Below are 26262 nucleotides of genomic sequence, written 5' to 3' on the forward strand. Positions count from 1 at the left end.
ATACCATTTGAAAGGGAAAGGAAGAGACAGTAAAGAAAACGGAAAAGAAATCCCCTAGGAGAAAGGGATTGTGAAAGCTTAAAAATGGAACATTTCCACACTAAGAATTCAAAAATAATATGCAAGATCTGGGGGGAAACTTTCAATGGCTCTTTCAGTGTAATAACAATAAGGAAATTCAGCTCATGAAATCCATACATTAAAAAAAGACAATAACCAAAAGCATTCGACTTCAGCAAAACCCACTGCAAAGATGGCGGCCGAACGAAGCCCCTTCTCCTCCCGCGGCCAAAGGTTCTCGCCTCACATTTCCCACAAGCCCCTCCGCAAGGCCCCACTCGCCAAAACTGGGAGGGCCGGTCTCTCAGCACTGCGCACGCGCCGCACCACGTCACGTGCCCTCCCAGGGCTCCGCGGAGCTGGCAGGAGGGGTCTCGCCAGCTTCCGCCGCCGCGTCGCTTCGGGGCTCGAACGGCGGGTTCGCGCTGCCTCCGCCGCCTAGGGGCAGCCCGGGGTCGCTGGGCCGAGCGAAGGGCGCGCGGCGGCGCGGCCATGGGACTGCGCCAACCCCGGTGACAGCAGGGACCCGAGCGGCCCAGGCCCTGAGCGCGTCTGCTCCGGGGGGCCTCGCCCTCTTGCTTGCAGGGCCGGGGCTCCTGCTGCCGTTGCTGGCGCTGCTGCTGGCGGCGGCGGCGGCCAGGATCATGTCGGGCCGCCGCTGCGCCGGCGGGGGCGCGGCCTGCGCGGGCGCGGCGGCCGAGGCGGTGGAGCCAGCCGCTCGCGAGCTCTTCGAGGCGTGCCGCAACGGGGACGTGGAGCGAGTCAAGAGGCTAGTGACCCCCGAGAAGGTGAACAGCCGCGACACGGCAGGCAGGAAATCCACCCCACTGCACTTTGCCGCAGGTAACCCAACCGATGCCGCCTCGCTTCGCCCTACACCCCTCCTGCCCACCGTGGCTCTCAGGCCTGAAACCAAAGGCTGCGCTCCTCTGGCCCCGGCTTTTCCCCTTAGGACTTCGGTACTAGTCCTCTCGTTCTCATCGATTGGGGACCAAGGCGACGACATGGGGCTAGGGGGCGAACGTGCCCCACTCAGTGGATTTTTTTTTTTTTTTGCTTTGTTTTGTATCAACAATACCTGTACCAACTTCCGGTTTTGCCACTCTAGGAGCCTTCCATACACAAGAAAGGGTAGGGGACGCGGTAGATCCTGTGATTTGAAAGGCCAGTTATCTCCAAAATTTATCGTTCTTGCAAGTTCCACTAGAATTCTTATCAATCCTTTGGGTTAAGGTTCTAGAGGTCTTTGTAAAATACAAGGGTGTAATTTAGGAGGAGTAGCTTAATTGGCCATTGACACGTTAGTGTTAATGGGTTTGTCAGGGTAGCCAGTCATTAGCAAGTTTCTGGGGAGGCTAGAACTGGGAGTAATCAAGTTTGGGTGAACTGACTTTGAGGGGGGTGGGGTGCGGGCGGGTCGTGGCTGCCACATACACAAGTTGGGGTGGAAAGTGGTAGGATGAGATGAAGAGATGGTGGAGGTACTTGAGCTGGGATCTAGAATTGAAGTTGGGACGCATCTCGCCTCTTTCTGAGATTTAGATCGTTTGAATTACTTTTCCTTTAATATTTACTATGTTGACTTTATGATATAAAGGTATTAAGTTTAACTGAAGAATTTAAAAGTACTAGGGGTTCTCAGTTTATTTCTGTTTCTCAGTTTATTTCCATAAATCATTTATGCCTTTCACTTGGAGAAAAGATCATGACTGTATCCTCAGGTGAGCTATGCATGATTGAAAATGGGAGTAGGTTCTCATACTTAGGATATTCTTGGTTTTTTATTTTGTGTTACATGTCTGGTTAAAATAATTTTTTAAAAAACAGTATGTTTTAAAAGGTTCCCTTCTTTTGTAGTTGGCATGATGAGCAGAGAAAGTGTAAGAAAAATACCCATGTTCACAGACATTGCTTTTACTTAAGTTATTTGCTTTAACTCGTCCCTGTTTTAAAATATAAATACTACTAGAGAATATGTTTTCTTTATCAGTTCCAACTTTGTTGGGTTCCTATTTGGAGAGCCTTTTAGGAGGAAGATTGGGTGGGAGAACTAGAAACAGCCTGTGGGCAGCGGAAAGAGAAAGGAGAAAGACACTCAAGTCAGATCTCACTTGCTTGCCACTTTGCCTAAAATTTTAGTGGTCAGTGCTATCTTTTCTCAGCTAATTTGAATTGCCCTGTTTGGCCATGTAGTCAACATTTAAACAACTAATTTGGCAAATTGTCCTAACCAACTGATAAGTAATCCAAAGGGTAGTGTTACTTAGATTCTGTTCACTTGATCTGTGGGATAAAAATAGCCAAGCAAGATCTTAGTTGCTACCTTTCAAGAATTTGGTGTATTAATGAGTTCATATCTGAAAATAGTAATATTTAGAGGTTGTGGGATTAGCTTCTTACTGACCTTGTTCCTCCTCCACCATCCCACCCTCAGTTCTTTCCCAACATTTCAAAGTACTTTTTTACATAAGATTTCATATGGCTTTGACTGAAATGGAAAATTTGTTTTAGGAATCAATGTGTCTCAATATTTACCCAGATGATCTGGTGCAGGTTATACAACTAAGAATTTAAGGTGTAAAAGGACAGTAATAGAAGTTGCTAATGGTGTACATTAAACCGGAGCATTAAAACCCCTGCATCTAAACCCAGTCATATAAGAAACTTTTAAAAAATTAGCTTTGTAAATTCAATCTGAGTTAGTAATTAATGAGAGAACCTAGTTTAACTTTTAAATAAATGTATCCAGCTATGTTTTCTCTTACATGAGGAGAATACATTTTATAATCTCTTACAGACCTTGAGCTGTCATGTTGGTGTACATATAAACATGCCATTGGAAGCTCAGTGTAGGTGTGGGGACTGTGGAACTGCTTGATCAAGCAGTTCTTGTGTTTGTACATTGTAGGGTAAGCCGGCTTTTTTTCTCTTTTTTTAACCAATTAAAGTTTGGAGGTTTTACAGGGGGAGGGGACATGTTTTTGTCTTTGTTTTGATTTCCAAGCAATGGGAATGAGATTTATGCAGACTAAGGAAATGAATCGTGATCGAACAGTTTAGAAAAAATTTGGATTGTCTTATTATCTAAAATATTTAGTTAAATATTTAGTTAAATAAATTAATTTAATTTAATCAATTAAATAAATAAATCAAATATTTAGTTAAATTAAGAGAGTAGTCACTTGCTCCCAATAGGCAGTTAATTCCCAGGGAGTGGAGTTCTTCTCTTAATGAAAAATAATAAACATAAATAGGAACTTTTTTTCTGGTGGGTACTTTTTACTATTAAACTAGATTGCATTTCTTCTAGATAAATTATTTAAGAAGCCATTTATTTTTGGTCCTTTTTTTTTTAATTTATTTATTTTAGGGGCTCCTGGGTGGCTCAGTGGGTTAAAGCCTCTGCCTTTGGCTCACGTCATGATCCCAGGGTACTGGGATCGAGCCCCGCATTGGGCTCTCTGCTCGGCAGGGAGCCTGCTTTCCTCCTCTCTCTCTGCCTACCTCTCTGCCTACTTGTGATCTCTGTCAAATAAATAAATAAAATCTTTAAAAAAAAATACTTATTTTAGAGTGAGAGAGCTCAGTGTAGGGGGATGCAGAGGGAGAGGGAGAGAAAGAATCGCAAGCAGACTCTCTGCTGAGCTTGGATCCCAGTGTGGGGGCTCAATCTCAAGACCCTGAGATCGTGACCTGAGCCAAAATCAAAAGTTGAACACTTAACGGACTGAGCCACCCAGGCATCCCTTCAGAAGCCATTTCTTATGAGAAAAAATTGTTTCTTCTTCAATCCCCCACCACACACAGAGGATATGAATGATTTTTTTTTTTTTAATAAATCACAAAACTTGTTGAGGCAAGTTGATGGATAGGGAAGCTGCAAGTCTAATTTTGCCAACAGCAATACCATCTGAAATTCTTGACAGTAAAATCCCCTAGAAAACAGAAGATTACAGTAAAGGAGATTGGTTCTCTGAATTTATTTCTGAAAAACAAAGAAGAGAGACAAAACCTTTGGAAGAACGTCATGTTGTCTGTCAGAGCCAAAGAAGGAAATATATAGCATTCTCTAGAACCTTAGAATAGGATTGGGGGTGGTGATAGAATTCCGTGGCTTCAGTCTTTGCGGTGTGCAGAGAGGTATCATTCAGTGGAGAAATAGGTAAAACACTTTTTAGGTTTAAGGAATTCACATATAGAGATGATGGAAAAAGATGTGGTACATATTTATATGTTATTAGAGAATGTCCAGTTGAAAAGAGCTTGCATTATAGAGCTCTAGCTAAACAAGGTAACAGTTGTATTTATATGCTACTCAGATATCTATGTTGGACTAAGATTGATTTCCAGTTATTATATTCAGTTGTGTAAGTTGCATGTAAGAGTGTTTCGGGAGGGTTGGTGTCTTTTTTTGTTTTTGTTTTAAAGATTTATTTATTTGAGGGGCGCCTGGGTGGCCCAGTGGGTTAAAGCCTCTGCCTTTGGCTCATGTCATGATCTCAGGGTCCTGGGAACGAGCCCCGCATTGGGCTCTCTGCTCAGCAGGGAGCCTGCTTCCTCCTCTCTCTCTGCCTGCTTCTCTGCCTACTTGTGATCTCCATCTATCAAATAAATAAATAAAATCTTTAAAAAAAAAAAGATTTATTTATTTGAGAGAGAGATGGAAAGTGTGCTTTGCGGGGAGGGGCAACGGGGGAGAGGGAGAGAATCTCAAGCAAACTCTGCACCAAGTGCGGGGCTTAATCCCACGACCCTGCACTGAAATGAAGAGTTCAGCCACTCAACTGGCTAAGCCACCCAGGCCCACAGGTTTGGTATTTTATTCAGAGGAGGGAAGTGAAATTAGAACATAAGGAATTTATTATAAAAGCAACAGATAAGAAAACTAGAGTCACGGGGTGCCTGGGTGGCTCAGTGGGTTAAAGCCTCTGCCTTCAGCTCAGGTCATGGTCCCAGGATCCTGGGATCGAGCCCCATGTCGGGCTCTCTGCTCCGCATGGAGCCTGCTTCCTCCCCTCTCTCTCTCTCTGCCTGCCTCTCTGCCTACTTGTGATTTCTCTCTCTCTGTCAAATAAATAAAATCTTTAAAAAAAAAAAAAAAAACTAGAGTCACCTTAGAGATGAAAGAAGACTAAGGTTAGACAACGCTATTGTCTTCACATACGTAGAAGACAAGTAAAAAAGTGAAAGGGATATTGGATATGAGTTGTGTGGCTTGGGCAGTCAAAACCAAGGCCAGTAGGTGAAAGATCACAAGGAGTCAGACCTCCTTTAATAATCTGTTTGATTGTGAAATTGGCTGGAAGTGTCCAGTGGTTGGATTGGCATCTTTCAGAGATGTTGTAGAAAGAGTGGGCAGTTGGACCAAATGGTCAGAATCTGAACTAGTATAGAAAAGTGGAATGTTGGGGCGCCTGGGTGGCTCAGTTGGTTAAGCAGCTGCCTTCGGCTCAGGTCATGATCCCAAGGTCCTGGGATCGAGTCCCACATCGGGCTCCTTGCTCGGCAGGGAGCCTGCTTCTCCCTCTGCCTCTGCCTGCCTCTTGGTCTGCCTGTGCTCACTCTCTCTCCCTCTGTCTCTGGCAAATAAATAAATAAAATTTAAAAAAAAAAAAAAAGAAAAGTGGAATGTTTACCCCAAATGAATGTTCTAACAAGTCAGCTACCAAAGATATAATAGCCTTTGTGATTGCCATTCATATACTTTCCCAAAATGGTGCTAAGACCTCCAAAAACATCTCAATAGCTTTTCCTACTTTTGGCTGTAGGCCAGTGCTATAATTCTAGGAGATGCACAAAATGGATCCATATTCCTTACCTAGGACTAGGATTATATATTATTTCCAGGATTTGTTTTTGTTGTGGGAAATGATTAAATCCCACATCAGTTAAAAAATATGTATATATCAAGTAAAGACCAGTTTGTTTAAGAATTTAGAATATTTCTTAATTTCCCAGATCTCCCAGTATATTACCAACACTTGAGCTACACTTCTTTCTTCAGATCTTGTGGGACTTAGAGATTTACTTCAATAATAACTAGTTTGGAGTATTTGTTTCAGTACTCTTCACTCAGATTGTCAGGATTTGATAACCCAGAGGCCATGACATTATTTTCCAGATTTCTCCTGTATCTGTCCCAAGTTGCACTGAGCAAAACCTTGTTATTTATATTCCTCATTCTAAAGAAATATATACGGAGGATAACTTTCCTGAATCTTGGTAAACTAAACAGTAAATGAGAGGTTTAAAATAGCATCCCTCAGAAAAATCTGGTAAGAGTCCTGGCTATATAAGTCAAAGCTGAGGGCTTCTCAATTACACATTCCCAACTCCCAGACCACCTCCTTCTCTGCCTCATAGTGTTTTGACATTTTCTGTTTCTGCGCTTTTCCTTCTGACAAAGCCCTGTGTGACACCAGCCTGGACATCACTATCATTTCATATTGGACATTTTATATCAGGGGCCTATCCCACATTTGGACTCTAAAAAAAGGGGAGGTGGTGGCCTTCAGTGAAATTCTCTGAGAGTCTAAATTGGTTTTTCTGTTGTGACTTCCCCTGCTCTTTGGAAGCCATTCAGATTAAATCCTGTTTTAGTATAGTCGCAAAATAAGATGTTAACAATAGTCATGGTTAGCGATAGTCCTGAAACTGATGGCAACGACATAGTAGTGAAATTTGACAAGAAAAAAATTGAATAGACTCCTTAATGGTCACATAATAGCAACTGCAAAGTCTTGTGAGGGTCATTTGATTACTCCTCCAACAATGTACTAAGCAGATGTTTATCAAGTCCTGCTATATGCCAGCTACTGGCCTTGGCCAGTGAATAGAAATGAACAGGACATAATACCTACCATTAAGTGACACAGTTTATTGATCAGCAGATTTATTTTCCAAATACGCCTGTTTTGTTTTCCTGTCAGTGCTTTTTAGTGAATTCAGACTCAGTATATGATTTCATCAGTATTTTCAAACATAGAGCAGTATTTGAAGATGAGTTCTGTTCCATAATTATAAAATAGACCGCAGTGTATGCTGAGTAGCCATGACTACTAACTTTAGGCTTCTGATACCTTTGTAAAGAGATCCTTAGGATTTAGAGATTGGCATTAACTCTAAGGCCTTCTCGTGTTTTACCTGGCCAGTGAGAACATGATCAGAATATATCCTGCAAAGCTTTTTTTTTTAAAGAGTACTTACAAGAAGACTTTGAACTGTTCTTGACACTAAAGAATGAGGATTTCATCAAGGATTATCCCTCAGAGTTTGAGAAACATCTTAAATCTAAAGGTTTTGGGTGCCTGGGTGGCTCACTTGGTTAAGTTTCTGCCTTCAGCTCATGTCAGGGTCCTGAGATCGAGCCCCACGTTGGGCTCCTTGTTCAGCAACGAGTCTCCTTCTCCCTCTTGTGCTCTCTTTTCACTCTCTCTCTCAAATAAATAAAATCTTTTTTAAAAAATCTAAAGCTTTTGCCAAACTTCCAACAATAAAAGATTTTAAAATTTGAAATAGCTACCTGCTGACCCCCTCTAAATAATTTTTTTCATGCAGAGAAGTGGCTTCAGACCTTCAAGAGCTTCAACTCTTCATCTACTCTTTCAGGATAGCAACATGACCTCTCCTCACATACTGTAGTCTTTTTATAGTGCAACTTTAAAAACATGCCATATTGGGCGCCTGGATGGCTGTTTGGTTAAGTGACTGCCTTCGCTCAGGTCATGATCCTGGAGTCCCAGGATTGAGTCCCACATTGGGCTCCCTGCTTAGTGGGAGTCTGCTTCTCCCTTTGACCCTCCCCCTTCTCATGCTCTCTCTCGCTCTTTCTCTCTCAAATAAATAAATAAATAAATAAAATGAAAGTGCCAATTTCAAGGATGCCTGGGTTGTTCAGTCTACCTTTGGCTCAGATCGTGATCTTGGGGTTCTGAAATTGAGTCCCCTATCAGGCTCCCTGCTGAGCAGGGAGTCTGTTTCTTCCTCTGCCCCTCCCCTTGCTCGTTCTCTCTCTCTCTCTCTCTCGGTCTCTCAAATAAATAAAATCTTTAAAAAATAATAATTTGTTGGGGCATGCCTGGGTGGCTCAGTGGGTTAAGCCTCTGCCTTCGGCTCGGGTCATGATCTCAGGGTCCTAGGATTGAGCCCCAAGTCGGGCTCTCTGCTCACTGGGGAGCCTGCTTCCCCCTTTCTCTCTGCCTGCCTCTCTGTCTGCTTGTGATCTCTGTCTGTCAAATAAGATAAAATCTTTAAAAAAAAATTTTTTTTAATAAATTAATTAAATAATGAAAAGATAACTGGTTTCTGCTGTCAGTCTTCACACAGGTTTCAGTGACCTTGATGGCTAGGAAATCCTGTTGATACAAAGTTATTGAATTAGTCAGAAAGAGTGTATAGTGAGGGATGACTGCAGTAAGTAGTGAGAAATGCAAAGAAAAAGGGAAGAGCAGTCCAAGCAGAAGGGCAACATGTAACGTTGGCATGCTTGATAAACTGAAAGAAAGCTGGATCATATTTGGAAACTGAAGAGTAGTATGAAATGAAGTTAGAGAAGTAGGTAAGAGCTAGTTCATGCAGCAGGTCTTGTAGGACACAGTAAGAGTGATTGAATTTTATTCTGTGAGTATCACTGGGAAGCCAGTGAACTATTTTAAAGAAATACTATATTATTGATAATATAATGTTAATATATTGGTACATATTATATCATGGTTTAACTAATGTAAATAATAATGGTGACTGTTTTTGGTGGGGGGCTTGGGGGGGTTTTTTTGTTTTTTGTTTGGCTTTTTTGTCTTTTATGTGGGCTCCACACCCAGCCTGGGTGCAGCCTGGGGCCTGAACTCAAATCAAGAGCTCAGCTGAGATCAAAAGTCAGACTCTTAACCAGCTGAGCCACCCAGACACTCCATGATGGTTGTTTTTAAAAGGTCACTGGGGGGGCCAGTGGCTCAGTGGTTAAAGCCTTTGCTTTAAGCTCCGGTCAGGATCCCAGGGTCCTGGGATCGAGCCCCGCATTGGGCTCTCTGCTCAGCGGGGAACCTGCTTCCACCTCTCTCCCTACCTGCCTCTCTGCCTACTTGTGATCTCTGTCAAATAAATAAATAAAATCTTTAACAAATAAATAAATAAAAGGTCACTGTGGTGAGGCCCAATTAGATTGTTGAAATAGTTCAAGCTGGAGACAGTAGTGGTTGGGTCTAGAGCAAGGGTCATTGGAAATGAAGAAAAGTTTGGGAACATGTTGAGTTTGAGATGGCTTTGAAATATCCAGGTGGAGATATGTCTAGTAAACTGTCTGGAATTCAGGTGAAAGGTCTAGCTAGATTGGCGATTTAAATTCGGAAGCTGTATATCTAAATGGTACTTAATGCCATAGGAGTAGATGAGATCATCTAAGAAGGGAAAAATGGATAAAGAACTGAGTCCAGAGGAATGCAAAGATTTAGAAATTAGGTGGAAGAGGCAAGATGGCCTTGGGTAGATAGGACTGCCCAGACTTGAACTCCTCTTCTGCCACAGACCTATTTTGTCTGCAGCCTTCCCATCTAAGCTGATGCCAGCTCCACCCCTTTACCTCAGTCCAAAAACTTTAATGTCATCCATGACTCCTCTCACGCTCACCTTTTCAGCCCTACTACCTTCAGAGTATCCAGGATCTGCCACTAGTTATTCTGACAATTGCCACCAGATTCTTGGAGTGGTCCTTGAACCTATGTATCTGGCCCTCATTACTTCTAACCTCATCTCCTACTTTGCTCCTGCTTTCTCACTCAGCTTCAGTCGCTCTGGCCATACTGTTGGCAGGAAGGCTAACCACCTGTCTTTCAAGTCTTCGACCAAATGTTACCATCCCAACAACACCTGTGGTGACCTCCCTATTCAACTTTATAACCCACCTCTGTACACATACCCTGATCTCTCCTCTGCTCTTTATCCTGTGACTTTCTAGCTTTTTTTTTTTTTTTTTTTTTTTGCATTTATTTCTCATTTACCCCCATCTCCACAGCATAAAGTTCTCAAAGGCAGGGATTTGGTCTCTTGTTCACTAGCATGTCCCAGGCACCAAAAAAAAAAAAAAAAAAAAGTGTCTGTCATGTAGTAGATACTCTCTGATTTGTTAAATGAATGGATGAGATAGGAAAACCAGGAGTGTGTGATGAAATGGAAATTTTGGAGAGGGTGTTTCAGCAAGGAAGGGAGTACTTAGTTGCCAAATGTTGTTGAGGGGTATGATCAAGTGAAGACACACATATAGCCCTTGAATTTGGCAACATAGAGATTTCAAATGACCTTGATGAAAGCAGTTACAAAGAAGCAGAAGCCAGATTGGATTTGGAAGAAGTGTGAATAGAGAGAATTGGTGACAGCCTTTAGGGATTTGATTATGCAAGGGAGCAGAGAAATTGAAATTTGAGTTTAGGGAGGATATTTTTCATAAAATAGAAGATGTAGAACACGTTTACATACTATCAAGAATGATCTAGTAGAAAGGGAGAGGTTGTTGGGAGTGGGGAGGAACAGAGACCTTGAGAAGGTAAGAAGGGACTAAAGTGCAAGATGAAAAGTGATGGGTCTTTGATAGAAGTACACTTCTTTCAACAAAACGGATAGAAAACTAGTGCTTTGTAGCCAGCCTCATTTATTTTCATGCATGGCTTGAAATGTCATCCTGATGCTCATAGCTCTAGCTCCTGAGTTCAAGATCTGCAGAACCTTCTACTTGATATTTGATCCACAAACACCTCACTAAGCATTTCCAAAACTAAATCATCTTAACTCACAAAAGCTGTTTTGTTTCTCAGAGATCTGATAGTCACCCCATTCCTTCTCTGTCCTCAAGTTAAAGAAGTCACCAGATGCTATCAGTTTTCTCTTTTTAGTTACTTCTGGCAATATTGTGTACAGTAGCAAAAAAAGTAGTAACTACCCATGAGAAAGGAACTACAGATCTTCTACTGATGATGGTTTGATTATGATTATATGATTTTACAGTGGTATGCATTCAGATTTTGAATTTTGATCTTTTCCTGGGCTGGCACTACGCGGTACGATACTCATGAGGCTGGGCAGGGGCATTGAGCTGCAGCTCCAGTCAGCTGTGCAGTCATGAGGGTGAACAGCCAGTTCACTTAAAACCATTCTGTACAATCGTTATGTTACTCTTTTTCTGTTCAGTATCCAGTAAATTGCAGGAGATACCCAACACTATATTACAATGTAGGATTTGGGTGAAATTATTTAGCCCAATTGTAGACTAATATATAAGTGTTCTGAGCTCATTTAAAGTGGACTAGGCTAAGCTGTGATTGATGTTTAGTAGGTCAGATGTATTAAATGTATTTTTGACTTAAGAGTATTTTAATTTTAATGGGTTTATCAGGCTATAAACCCATCAGAAGTTGAGGAAGATCTATAGTTAAATTATGATACTTCCCACAAATAAAATAGGTACTGATAGGAGTTGGTTTCTGGGATATTACTAGATTTTTTTTTTTTTTTTTTTTGTAAAGAAAGATGCAGAACAGTGTTGTTGTTGTTTTTTTTTAAGATTTTATATATTTATTTGACAGATACAGATCACAAGTAGGCAGAGAGGCAGGCAGAGAGAGAGAGGGAGAAGCAGGCTCCCCACTGAGCAGAGAGCCCGATGTGGGGCTCGATCCCAGAACCCTGGGATCATGACCCAAGCCGAAGGCAGAGGCTTTAACCCACTGAGCCACCCAGGTGCCACTTTATTGTTGTTCTTAAACATTACTAGGTATTTGTTTGTCCTTCAGTAATGACTTAAAATATATAGCAGTATTTTTCATACTATTTCTCAGAGATGCCTCAGTAATACAGGGATAATTTCCTTTGGGTCTTTGTGAGGGCTTTTGAAGAAGGAGGATTCAAGCTGAATTGTGTTGTTACACTGAATTCAGTTAAGTTGCAACTCTGTGAGTGCCAGTTACATACCAGGAATTGGGTATTTTTTCAGTGATCACTGTATATATTAGAATTTTACAAGATTTCATTAGGAATTGTTAGCTCAAAAAGATAAACACACACACCTGTTCATTGCAGTGTCATTTACAATAGTCAAGACCTAAAGCAGCCTAAGTGTCAATTGATGGATGAAGGAAAAGTGGTATATGTATATATTTATAATAGAATATTATTTAACCTTAAGAGTGAAATATTGCCATTTGTGACATGGATTGACCTTGAGTATGTTATGCTAAGTAAAAGAAAGAAGTACTGTATGATTTCACTTGTATGTGGAATCTTACTAAACAAAACAAAAGAACCCAAGTTCACAGAACAGATTGGTGGTTGCCAGAAGTAGGGGATGAGTAGAAGAAGGGAGGGAGAAGTAGAAGTAGGATGGGTACATGAGTACAGGTGGTCCAAAGATACAAGTTTCCATTACAAAAAATATATAATGTAGAGTATGGTGACTATAGTTAATCACATATATTTGAAAGTTGCTGAGAGTATATCTTAAGAGTTCTCATCACAAGAAAATTTGTAATTAGGTGTGTCGGTGGATGTTAACTAGACTTATTGTGATCATTTGACAATGTATATAAATACTGAATTATTATATTACATGCCTGAAACTAATATGCTTTATTTAAGTTTATATCTCAAATTTTTTTAAGGACAGAAAATGATTCATTAAAATCTGCCTGAAAATACTATTCTCGGGGCTCCCAGGTGGCTCAGTCGGTTAAGCGGCTGCCTTCAGCTTGGGTCATGATTCCAGGATCCTGGGATCGAGCCCCACATCAGGCTCCCTGCTCAGCAGAGAGCCTGCTTCTCTCTCTCCCCCTCTTCCTGATGCTCTGCTTACTTGTGCTCTCTCTCTAACTCTCTGTCAAATAAAAAAATAAAATGTTTTTTAAAAAAATCACTATTCTCTATTCCATAGGACAAAATCCAGATGCTGCCTTAGCATGGCATATAAAAGGTTCTTCCTCACCTGGCATCTGCCTAATTGGCATTCTGTATCCTATTAGGAATGATTTGCTCTTTTATGCTTCTGTGTACTTTTTGGTCTTCTATGTACTTTGGTCTCTGCTGCTTGGACTGCAGTGCTCTTCCCTTATTCTAATCCTTCCCCTCATCTTGCCTTGCCCCATTCTCCTAATGACCCCTTAATTTTTCTGTATCCCATCAGCTCAGATGTCCTTGCTGGAATCTCCTTAGGTAGTCCTTCTTATTCTCTGCTTTCCCCCAATTTGGGTATTTCTGTCTTTGGACTCTGTAGCATTTTATATGTGCCTCTGTATGGCAGTCATATTGTATTGAAATTCTTAGCTCTTTTTGTTTCTCCCTGTCTTAAATTGTGAGCTCTTTGAGAATAAGGAGAATCAGAGATAGAAAGATACTCATCTTTGTGACATGGAGCCTAGCAGTATTAAAACAAAACATAGTGGGTTCCTGGGTGCCTCAGTGGGTTGAGCCTCTGCCATATCTCAGGGTCCTGGGATTAAGCCCTGCATGGGGTGATCTGCTCAGCAGGGAGTCTGCTTCTCCCTCTGTCTGCCTGCCTCTCTGCCTACATGTGATCTCCCTATGTTAAATAAATAAATAAATAGATAAATAAATGTCTTTTTAAATAAATAAAACAAAACATAGAATCCAGGTAATCTTTACAGCCATCTAATTCTTCCATCGGCTGCAACTCGGCCAGCCCCAGGCATACACCTTAAAAGCATTCTACTGCTGCTTTCTCATTCAGCTCACACTCTGGTCTTAGAAAAACCATATTCAGCCTTGGTGGTTTGAAGAACACTGGGGTGACCCGGGGCAAATAATACATTATATGTTAATAAAAATAATTTTCAAAATATCCTCATCAAATAAAAAAGAATATTGGGGTGAAACTTTAGATGAGTGAGAAGGGCTTTCTCTCTCTCAGCACACATGTATCTGCTTTAACATATGCCTGAAATTCTTTTCATTTCATTTTTTTAGCTGTAGAAAAGTTTTAAGTGCTTTTATGCGGGAACGAGAATGGTAAGAGATTGGAATTCATTTGGTACTAAAGCTGTAAACCAGTAAAAATGAGTTGTAGGACTTTTTCTGTTGTTTGATATGGGAGCACTTAGAGCAGAACTGTGGTACATGGTTTTCCAAAGGAGGCCTCCTACCTAGAAAGAAGTTGCTTGTGTGGTGCATGTGACAAATTAGGGGCTCCTTTGAAGACACCTGATGGCACACCTTTCCCAAGGATCACTTTTATCTTCACTGCATAGACACATACAAACTGTAAGCAGAATTCCTTGTTGCTATCTCTTAGTCCTCCAATTTAGTGGAACCATTTTATGAGATAGATGTGGGAAAGGGATTCTATAGCAAGAGTTACATGCTTAGGACATCTGAAAATGTATGCACTTTAAATATGCAGAACTCTGTATTTGCTATTAGAAATGCTAGTCTAGAGTGGAAAACATTTGAACATTGGGCTTTCAGTCACCTATTTCATAAACCATTCTCTGAAACATGAGGCTCTCTGAACATGAGGTTTGGGGTGTTGACCCCCTGTGCAGTCAGAAATCTGCATATAACTTCTGACTACCCAAAATTTAACCACAAACACCCTACTGTTGACCATAGAAGTCTTACTGATAACATAAACAGTCAAGTAACGCATATTTTGTATATTATATGTCCTGTATACTGTATTCTTACAGTAATAATGAAGAAAAAACATATTTACAGTACTGTAAAAAATCTGCTTATAAGTGGATCTGTGCAGTTCACACCCATGTTGTTCGAGGATCAGCTGTATTGCCTAAACTGTTAGGCCCTTGGCTTTCTCATTAAGATTAGTTAGTGATATATTCCAGATCTTCTTTCCATCAGTTATTTTTTGAATTGTTGAATCTTTTGTTGTTCTTCATCCAGAAACATTTTAGCATAGCTAGTACTTATCATTACTAAGTGATATATTTTTCTTTGGCAAACTTAAATGTGGATAATTTGCTTTCTTCTAGGTTTTGGGCGGAAAGATGTCGTTGAATATTTGCTTCAGAATGGTGCAAATGTCCAAGCACGTGATGATGGAGGGCTTATTCCTCTTCATAACGCGTGTTCTTTTGGTCATGCTGAAGTAGTCAGTCTCCTTTTGCGACACGGTGCAGATCCAAATGCTCGTGATAATTGGAATTATACCCCCCTCCATGAAGCTGCAATTAAAGGAAAGATTGATGTTTGCATTGGTAAGACTATTTACTTTCTGAATCTTCCTGAAACAGTTTGTAACTATTCTGAGTCTAAATTGAATTCATTTGTTAATATGATCAAATTCTGCCAGACTGAATTTAAATACTAAAGAACACTTTGTGATTTAACCTAACCATTATTTACTGAGTGTCTGTTTTTATATGGTATTAAACTTAAGTTCTTTAAAGAAGAGAATACAAAATTCCTGTTCTCATTTAGATTCTCCTGGGAGAATAAGACACATGAAAAACCAGGTAAAGTCATGGTAGAAGTGAACAGGAATTGTTAGAGGGAACTGAGTACTGTGACTTGGTTAGAGTCAGGTTGCTCCTTCCTGGACTCTTTCCAGGAAGTAATGGGAGAAAGATTGAAAAAGGTAGATAGACTTCTTTGAATAGAGCTTTGAATTCCAGGTTAGGGAACTTGTTCTTGTTATGTAGGTAGTGTGGAATCATTGAAGACTTTTAAGGAAACAGTCTCATGAAGTGTACTTATTTTCAGAAGAATGATCTGAAGGGGGTTAGGTTGAATAGAAGGCATCAGAGAGACCAGCTGGGAAGCTGTAGAATAACCCAGATGACAAATGATGAGGGCATGAAGTAGGGTTGTTGTAGAATAAAAATGGCAGGATAAGTACAGAAACATTTGAAGGACAAATTATCAGTCATTTAGAATGCTTTAACAAATGATAGAGGATTTGCCTGACAGGCTGATCACAAAATTATCATTGAAAAGGTTGCTTATTTGAGAGTTTTCGTTAATCTGGTATTAACTTTTCTGAGCCTTCCAGTCAGGGATTTTGGACTCTGCTTACCTTAGCTCTGTTTCCTGATGCAAAACAGGGACAGTTGAAATGTTGGAGACAGATAGAAAACCAACTCTGTGTACTAGGAAAAGCCCAGGTGCTCTAAGCTGGACTGACTGTTCTTCCTTCATCACAAAGCCCCAAATCACTATTTATACTGGTTAGGTTAGTTCAAGTTAGGTCATTTATAAAGATACAAAACACATTACCCAGTAATCTCTGCCCAGTTCTCCTCTCCTGTGTGTTATCTAAGTTGCTACTCCCTCTGCTCATAGTCCTTTTCTAGTTCCTGAGTCTCAGAGATACAAATAATCAGCTTTAATAATGCAGGGTTTTCCAAATACAGTTATAGGTCTTCACTGTCCAGTATGGTAGCTGAGGACTTGAAATATGGCTGATTTGAGTTTAGATACACTTTTTACATACCAGATTTCAGAGATTGACTTTGGAAAAACAGCAATGCAAAAGTCTCAATTTTATATTGATCACAGTATAAATAAAATACTGAAATGGTACTTTGGGTATTGGGTTAAATAAAATGTGTTTAAAATAATTTAACCTGTTTCTTTTTTTTTTTTTTTTAATGTGGCTACTAGAAAATTCTAAATTACATGTGTGACTTGATTTTATTTCTATTGGCCAGCATTGTTACAGGGAGTAGTAGAGTGGAATGAATATAACTGTGTCAAAGAACGGGAGGTAGCTCCCCTTTCTGCATGTGTTGGCCTGTCTTTCCTCAGCACCTTACTTATAGAGTGTGCTAGAATATCTTTATATGACAAATAACAACACAGTATAGCACGAGCCTTTTTTGTGTATGTTCTAGGATGTAATGAAATGGTTTTGATTGGGGTTTGTTAACCCTACAGAGGGCATTTTTTTCTTTTTTAAAGAATTTATCCATGTGATTTTATTTTTCTTTTCTAATTCCACAGATCCCTATTCCTGGACTATCCATAGCTTTAGAAATTTCATTTTGTTACGATAGGACAGTCTACCATGAGCAGTCCATTCATTTGGAATTAGAGAACAAGCTTTCAAGCAAATTAGCCTTTTATTTATACTCTTATCTGTCCTTAGTCACAAAGCAAAGGAAACCTGACATTGAGCTTAGGGGACATTTATTTAATGTATCTTATACATTAAATAATGCAATATTTTATACAGTCTTATCTTTAAAATAGAACATTTAGCATGCCGTCAGGATATGGAAGGTCTTTAAATAACTCAAAGACTTCGGACCAGAATTTTGAGAACATCTGATTGTCATGATTACCATTTTGAAAGGTAGTGTCGCTGTGTTGTTGCAGTGCTCTTACAGCATGGAGCTGAGCCAACCATCCGGAATACAGATGGAAGGACAGCATTAGATTTAGCAGACCCGTCTGCCAAAGCAGTGCTGACCGGTAAGTCTATGTACTCCCTTTGGGTATTCTGGGAAGAGTATAAAGAATTGAGCCTCCTAGGTAGATGGTCTGTTTCCTCCAGTTAATGACTTTAATTAGATTTTCAAAATACTGTCAGTTCAGTTGATAATCTTTTCTACATCTGGATAATTGGTGTTTGATTATTACCTAAGAAAAGTAAAAGCTTATCTTTTTTATTTTTAAATTGGTGTTTAAATTTGTGCTTCCTGTTGTATTTCGATCCGGGGTAATAGATAATTGCGTGTCACTATCACGTATTCAGGACAGGTTTTAAATGTCCCTGACTTTAGGGAAATACAAATCAAAACCACAATGAGATACCACCTCACACCAGTCAGAATGGCTAAAATCAACAAGTCAGGAAATGACAGATGCTGGCGAGGATGAGGAGAAAGGGGAACTCTCCTACACTGTTTGGGAATGCAAGCTGGTGCAGCCACTCTGGAAAACAGCATGGAGGTTCCTCAAAATGTTGAAAATAGAACTGCCCTATGACCCAGCAATTGCACTATTGGGTATTTACCCTAAAGATACAAACGTAGTGATCCAAAGGGGCACGTGCACCCGAATGTTTATAGCAGCAATGTCCACAATAGCCAAACTATGGAAAGAACCTAGATGTCCATCAACAGATGAATGGATCAAGAAGATGTGGTATATATACACAATGGAATACTATGCAGCCATCAAAAGAAATGAAATCTTGCCATTTGAGACAACATGGATGGAACTAGAGCGTATCATGCTTAGCGAAATAAGTCAAGCAGAGAAAGACAACTATCATATGATCTCCCTGATATGAGGAAGTGGTGATGCAACATGGGGGCTTAAGTGGGTAGGAGAAGAATAAATGAAACAAGATGGGATTGGGAGGGAGACAAACCATAAGTGACTCTTAATCTCACAAAACAAACTGAGGGGTGCTGGGGGGAGGGGGTTTGGGAGAAGGGGGTGGGATTATGGACACTGGGGAGGGTATGTGCTTTGGTGAGTGCTGTGAAGTGTGTAAACCTGGTGATTCACAGACCTGTACCCCTGGGAATAAAAACACATGTTTATAAAAAATAAAAAATTTAAAAAATAAATAAATAAATAAATGTCCCTGACTTTTCCAAGCAAAAATAAACAATTGGGGCTACATCAAAATAAAAAGCTTTTGCACAGAGAAGGAAACAGTCAACAAAACTAAAAGGCACCTTACAGAATGGGAAAAGATATTTGTAAATAACATCTCTAATAAAGGATTAATACCCAAAATATATAAAGAACTTAGAAAAATCAACACCCAAAAAACAAATAATCCAATTAAGAATGGGCAGAAGACATGCATAGACATTTCTCCAAAAAGATAGACAGTTGGCCAGCAGACACATGAAAAGATGCTCAATGTTGGGGCACCTGGGTGGCTCAGTCAGTTAGCCTCCAACTCCTGATTTCAGTTCAGGTTATGGTCTCAGGGTCATGAGATCAAGCCCTGCATCAGGCTCCATGCCCAGGATGGATTCTGTCTCTGTCTTTCCCTCTGCCCCTCCCCACCCCACTCCTGTGCACACAAACGCACACATTCTCTCTCTTAAAAAAAAACTCAACATCATTTACAGCTGTCAGAATGGCTAAAAATCAACAACGTGAGAAACAATAGGTGTTGGTGGGGATGGAGAGAAAAAGGAACCCTTGTGCACTGTTGGTGGGAATGCAAATTGGTGCAGGCACTGTGGAAAACAACATGGAGTTTCCTTAAAAAGTTAAAAATAGAACTACCCAAGCGATCCAGCAATTGCACTACTGGGTACTACTCAAAAAATACAGAAACACTCAGAGGGACACATGCACCCTGATGTTTATAGCAGCATTATTTACAAGAGCCAAGGTATAGAGGCAGCCCAAGTGTCCATCCATAGATAAATGGATAAAAAAGATGTGGTGTATATACAGAATGGACTATTACTCAGCCATAAAACAGAATGAATTCTTGCCATTTGCAACAACATGGATGGGGCTAGAGTATAATGCTAAGTGAAATAAGTCAGAGAAAGACAAGTACCATGTGATTTCACTCTTGTAAAGAATTTAAGAAACAACAAAAAAAATAAGCAGAGAGAAAAAAAGGGGAAACCAAGAAATAGACTCTTCTTTTTTTTTTTTTTTTTAAAGATTTTATTTATTTATTTGACAGACAGAGATCACAAGTAGGCAGAGGGGCAGGCAGAGAGAAGGAAGCAGGCTCCCTACCGAGCAGAGAGCCCAATGCGGGCTCGATCCCAGGACCCTGGGGTCATGACCCGAGCCGAAGGCAGAGGCTTTAACCCACTGAGCCACCCAGGCGCCCCAAGAAATAGACTCTTAACTAGAGAAGAGACCTATGGTTACCAATGGGAAGACGGGTGGGAGGATGGGTGGAACAGGTGATGCGGATTAAGGAGTGCACTTGTGATGAGCACCTGGTGATTAAAATAAAAACTTAAAAAAATGAAATAGCTTAAAATATTTGAAATCTCAGAAATTAATTTTATTGACCAGTTTATAATTTTATAAACCAGGTTTATGAAACATCTCCTTTTGAAATCAGAGAATTTGTATTTGCAAGCTGGAACTGCCTAAAAATGCTACTTTTCTAGACATTGAAGTTGTTCTGATAAAAAAATTTTTGTAATGTATATGGTTTTATGATAAGATTCTATATAGGCTGTCAGTTTTTAAGAAGTAAGATAAAAAAAAAAAAGGTAAGATATTTTAAGATTTTATTTATTCATTTGACACAGAGAGATCACAAGTAGGCAGAGAGGCAGGCAGAGAGAGAGAGAGAGGAGGAAGCAGGCTCCCCGCGGAGCAGAGAACCCGATGCGGGACTCGATCCCAGGACCCTGAGATCATGACCTGAGCCGAAGGCAACGGCTTAACCCACTGAGCCACCCAGGCGCCCAGATATTTTAAAATCTAAAAAAATTAAATAAATGTCCCTGACTTTTCCAGGTAACATGTTTTACCCCCTTTATATGCATTTTTTTAATGTACCCTTTTTCTTTTTTCTTTCTTTTTTTTTTTTTTTTTTTTTTTTTTTAAGAAAACCTTTCAAAAAGCTCTGTTGTCTTTTCTAAAGCAGAGGATTCTGGTCATACCAGTTTCAGTACCTTGAAGAATGTCAGTTACTATTTTCTCTTAACATATTCATGTCTTTGGAACCTGTTAACATGTATAAGGCTTAGTCTCTAGGTTCATTTTATTCTATTTTCTTTTAAATATTTTACTTATTTATTTGACAGAGAGAGACACAGAGGGGGAACACAAGCAGGGGGAGTGGGAGAAGGAGAAGCAGGCTTCCAGCCTAGCAGGGAGCCCAATATGGGACCTAATCCTAGGATGCTGGAATCATGATCTGAGCTGAAGGCAGATGCTTAACTGATCTACCCAGGCACCCTAGGTTCATTTTAAACTGTCAAGCTTTTTTGAGTGGTAGTATCCATTTCACATGTTTCTTCATCATCAGAGTGTTTCCTCTTGAAAAACTCTGCCATATTATTTTCTGGATTCTTAACCTGTGTGAGCACCATTAGAATCACATCTGAGGGACGCCTGGGTGTCTCAGTTGGTTGAGCAGCTGCCTTCGGCTCAGGTCATGATCCCAGCGTCCTGGGATCGAGTCCCGCATCGGGCTCCTTGCTCCGCAGGGAGCCTGCTTCTTCCTCTGACTCTGCCTTCCACTCTGTCTGCCTGTGCTCACTCTCGCTCGCTCGCTCTCTCTGACAAATAAATAAAATCTTAAAAAAAAAAAAAAAAGAATCACATCTGATCTAATGGTCAAGAGCCTGAGGGGTTCTGCTATGAGCTCGTGTGCTTGGACTTTGTGATACTTCTTCTGGTATTACCAGCAAAATTTAGTCCAGTACCCCAAAGAGGCTCTAGAAAAGCAAGCTGTTACTGTAACTATCACTTCCATTTCCCCCTTCACTTTTCCATGCTATTGCCTGCTTTTCTCTTTTTAAAAAATCTTGGGGCTCAAAGAATCCTTGCATTAGCAGTCAGTATATATTTTTATTGTGAACATCAGTTTGTATTTTATTTCAGCAAATCAATACACTTCCGTTATATTAAATTATGTTAATTTAAGTTGTATTTATTTTAGAGTTTTGTTTGTATGCATTTGTAAGTAGGGAAGCTATAGGCATAAAGAATTTATATTGGAGGGGCCTGGGTGGCTCAGTGGGTTAAAGCCTCTGCGTTCAGCTCTGGTCATGGACCTTGGGTTCTGGCATAGAGCCTCGCATCAGGCCCTCTGCTCAGCAGGGAGCCTGCTTCCCCCTCTCTCTCTGCCTGCCTCTCTGCCTACTTGTCATCTCTGTCAAGTAATAAATAAAATCTTAAAAAAAAAAAAGTTTATATTTAATCCTGTTTTTGTGTATATTTAAAGTAGTACTATAATATAGTTTTAGTGTTGGAAAAGCTTCTGCATTCATAAAATTATTAATGATTATGTCCAGTTGGTAATCCATAGATTATCTTATGTTATCTCTATGATGTTGGCATATTGGATTTTGTTTTGTGTTACTTTGGAATGAAGTTGTGGGTGCATTTTGTCCATTGCACAAATAACATACCAGTTTTAGAAATTTTGAGGAGTAAAAAGAAAAGAAAAAGCTCACCAGTAACCTACTACCTAAGACAAACTTTGTTGAAATTTTGGTATATTTTCTTCTTGGCTTTCCTTTTTGGAACATACTATTTTCACGTAGCTTCATGATGTAATACTAGAGTTTTCTTTTCTTTTTTTTTTTTCCTTTAAAGATTTTATTTATTTATTTGACAGAGAGAGAGCGAGAGATCACAAGTAGGCAGAGAGGCAGGCAGGGAGAAGGGGAAGCAGGGTCCATGCCTCGGGACTCGATGATCCCAAGATCCTGACACCATGACCTGAGCCGGAGGCAGAGGCTTAACCCACTGAGCCACCCAAGCACCCACCCCCCTCACTTTATTTTTTTTTACTTTCATAACAAATATATTCCATGTTGTTGATATAAATATTTTTAAACTGCATGGTATTCTGTTTCAGTTTCTGTTCATTGGAAACTTATTTCCAGATTTATCTACTTTAAATATAGTTCATGAGGAGCTTTATGCATGAAGCTGTTAATGCTTTTGTGATTAATTTTTTTTTTTCATTTTTCCCCCGAATTCACAGGTGAATATAAGAAAGATGAACTTTTGGAAAGTGCCAGGTGTGTACTAGTATTATAAATAAGTATCACGAATAACTTTATCATTAATTTTTTTCAGTAACAAGCAAAACTTTTAAGAGAGAATGAATTTTTGTTTGATCTCATATTATGTCTCAAGATAGGATCTGATGAAGAATATAAATTACTAACACTTTTTTTGTGTGTGCTAGGAGTGGCAATGAAGAAAAAATGATGGCTCTACTGACACCATTAAATGTCAACTGCCATGCAAGTGATGGCAGAAAGGTACTTTTGCAACTAAGCTTGTGTTCATCCTCCTGGTAACATGAAAATACATTTGTCTTACTAAAAACTAAAATATTTTTATGAGAATGCTAATACTTTCATATAAGCAGTAATTTGGATTAATTCTTAAACTTAAGTAAAACTTTATTGGTAATAAACATTTAGTTTGCTTCCTATTTATAGTAATGAACTTAAAAACTTCTATACTGTGCCTTCATCATAAATATGTTGGATTTTGTAAAACCAGTTGATAAGTATGCAGATGTAACGGGTTGTTTGTTTGTTTGTTTGTTCGTTTAATTTCTGGTGTTATATGGGTTTTTTTAAGCTGTTACTGTAATTTCATTCATTTGTCTGATTAATATTTCAGTCAACTCCATTGCATTTGGCAGCAGGATACAACAGAGTAAAAATTGTACAGCTATTACTTCAACATGGAGCTGATGTCCATGCTAAAGATAAAGGGTAAGTAAGCATTGGAAACAAATGAGGATATCTTAAATATTACAGTCTTTATAATCATCTCTGCAACCTTACAAAAAGCCTCTTGCTAAGCAGCATAAACATTATGGAGCTTTTACAATATGCAGATTGTTCTGAGGACACAGAGAATTAAAATTGTGTTCTGAATTAAGAATTTAAAACCTTAAAGCCACAACTCATAGGGCTTAAACTACACTTTAGGAAGCGTGAAAAGATACCTAACAATATAAGTTCTCTACTAAATATGAGGTGATAATAGAGATAGTAGGGTAGGAGTTCCCAGGAGGAAACTCTGAGTGATGGCTGTACTGGCAGAAAATCCTTCAGGAGGAGGTGATACTTGACCTGGACCCAGCTCAGGAAAGCAGAGAGTTTAGGAAACATCATGGAAGAGAAGTTGTGTGAGGGGATGTGCTAAAGCAGGTATTACAGCATATTTAAGAAACAATGACTAGACCAGTATGGCTGAAGCAGACAGTTTACACAGGGGAGGAATGAAGGTTAGGATTGGAGAAGTAGGTAAGAACCAGGTTTTAGAAGACTTGGTATTCTAGTCTGAGGGATTCACAGTATGAGCCACAATAGCTATTGAAAGATCTTAAGCAGGAGAAAGTTGGTTTTTTTTTTTTAAGAGGAGTTCTAGGGAACACATTCTGGCAGCAGTGTGTAAGGTAGTTTGGAGAGAGGGAGCAGAGATCAAAGAGCAGTGAGAGTAATCACTGTAGGGGTTCAGGCATAATGAAGATATATAATGTTGCAGAGGAATGGAAATGAAGACACAGGTGTGAAAGATATTATAGTGTAAGAATGGTAAGATTTGTTGACTGGATGTGAGGAGAGAAAGAGGAATAAAAAGATAACTACATTTCAGTTTCTGAAGCTGATTGACTGATACCTAGTGAGTTATGAAGAGATTGTAGAAGCAAGCCAGGAGGGAGGGAAATCTGTATGCCCAGAGGCATAGGAGCTACATGTGGTTGAGCATACCATTATTGAAGAGTAAGGCTCCAGAGGGTCATACCATTGCATGCCAAGCTAAGCAGTTGGAACCAGTTTTCAGAAGCAAGAAAGAATCAGTGAAGGACATTAAAACAAGGAGTAACTACAATAGGGGCACCTGGGTGGTTCAGTTGGTAAGTGTCCAACTCTTGATTTTGGCTCACACTTGTGGGATCAAGCCCCACATGGGGCTCCACACTAGGCATTGGAGTCTGCTTGAGATTTTTTTCCTGCCCCTCACCCTGTCTGTCTCCCCCTCTTAAAAAAAAAAAAATTCTACATCAGATTTACTTTTAGAAAAATCTGGCTACAGTTTGAAAGAGAAATTGAAATACGGGTTGTTTGAATAGTACAGGAAGAAATAATAAAGGTATGGCATTAGCCTTGGAGAAAAAAAAAGGTGGATGTGGAAGAGATGTGGAAGTTAGAATTTTTAGAACTGTTAAATTTTGTGCATTTCTACTAGAGGATCACAAAAGCCACTTGTTATTTAAATCTCAGTGTAAATTTAAAGTTAATTAAAATTAAATGAACTAAACCTGTAGGGAATCTTTAATAATGTAAGCTTCTTCTCACCTACCCCCCACCCCCTCCCTCATATTGTAGTGATCTGGTACCCTTACACAATGCCTGTTCTTATGGTCATTATGAAGTAACTGAGCTTCTGGTCAAGGTTAGTTCTCTTCCATTTTTCTCAGAATTATATAAAATCTCTTGAAATATATCATATACCTATTGACTGTTTTTAATGCTTGGAGGGTATAGAGGAGTATGTATAATCATTCTAAGATGTAGGTGATTGATGGGTCAACATTCAACTGCTTTGAGATTTTTAAGATACCTTAAGATTTTACGTATAAAAATAGCACTGTCATCTTGTGAATACCACCTTAAATGAATCTGTAATTTGTGGCTAACAGTGAAGTTTTAAAATTCTTGAAAATATCAGGAAGCAGTTGGTAGTGATTCAGATATTAGGTTGCAGCAGGCTCATTTGGTCAGCTGCACTTCCCCCAGGATGCTGGGAGGCTCTTGTTTAACCAGCAACTTCCCAGGACTGAAAACAAACTTTTTTTTGCTCCCTGTTAGTTAAAAATAGAAGATACATATTCTTCAAAGGAGATAGAAGGGTGTTACCCATAGCTATTTCCTTTTGTCCCCCAGTCCCTATACATGTATTTGACCACATTCCTTAGGCACCTCTTACTCTGTACCATTCTGCCCCTTTTAATACTTGTCCTCATTCTAGCAGCAGCCATCATGGTAGGATATTTGTTCTCAATGCCTCCATGCTTGATTTTGGCATGTACTACCACAGGATACTTCCTCACAGAAACAACTTTAACGATTAGATACTCTGAGTATCCCGTAGGCCTTCTTAAATGTATAGGCTGCAACATTACACATCTGCAGCAGTAATGCTTTTCTTACTGTAAAACCGATTCTTGAATTCAACAGAACATTTGGAATATTACTGTAGGTAAAAGTGAAATATGAGGCAGATTGCATTGGGACCTATAGACAATAATGTTTTCCTAAGACCTGATGTTCCATAAATAAGACTGGCAGGCTGGCTAGAGGTCATATGTATAGAGGTTAGCTAAAGTGAAGTTACAGTTACCAGAGCACTGAAGCTCAGAGGAGTGTCTAGATTAGCCAAGTAGATAGAGACAGAATACAGGCAGAAGGTGTAGGGAACACTAAGTCACTTGGCAACCCTTGCTAAACAGTTGGCTAGCAGAAGCTGGCATTTAACTGCAAACATTCTCTTAACTGCTTTTCATGACCTGGACACTGTAGAAATTGTGATGTGCTT

At 39.7% G+C, this 26262-nt stretch overlaps 1 protein-coding gene across 3 annotated transcripts in view; it reads left to right on the forward strand.

The window, feature by feature from the left end:
- Positions 1–410: 410 nt before the first annotated feature.
- Positions 411–26262, forward strand: part of TNKS2 (tankyrase 2) — a 70266-nt gene continuing 44414 nt past the window's right edge. For 2 of the 3 annotated variants that reach the window (XM_032312099.1, XM_032312102.1), the window contains exons 1-7: positions 439–903; positions 15045–15269; positions 17389–17484; positions 22682–22718; positions 22889–22964; positions 23335–23429; positions 25053–25119. In XM_032312099.1, the coding sequence (XP_032167990.1) occupies positions 705–903; positions 15045–15269; positions 17389–17484; positions 22682–22718; positions 22889–22964; positions 23335–23429; positions 25053–25119 (795 nt within the window). In that variant the 5' untranslated portion in view covers positions 439–704. Of the gene's footprint in view, positions 904–15044; positions 15270–17388; positions 17485–22681; positions 22719–22888; positions 22965–23334; positions 23430–25052; positions 25120–26262 lie in introns of all 3 variants that reach the window. The other variant, XM_032312100.1, reaches the window with a different exon arrangement.

The sequence above is a fragment of the Mustela erminea genome, chromosome 14 (assembly GCF_009829155.1).
Source record: "Mustela erminea isolate mMusErm1 chromosome 14, mMusErm1.Pri, whole genome shotgun sequence".
Taxonomy (NCBI): Eukaryota; Metazoa; Chordata; class Mammalia; order Carnivora; family Mustelidae; genus Mustela; species Mustela erminea.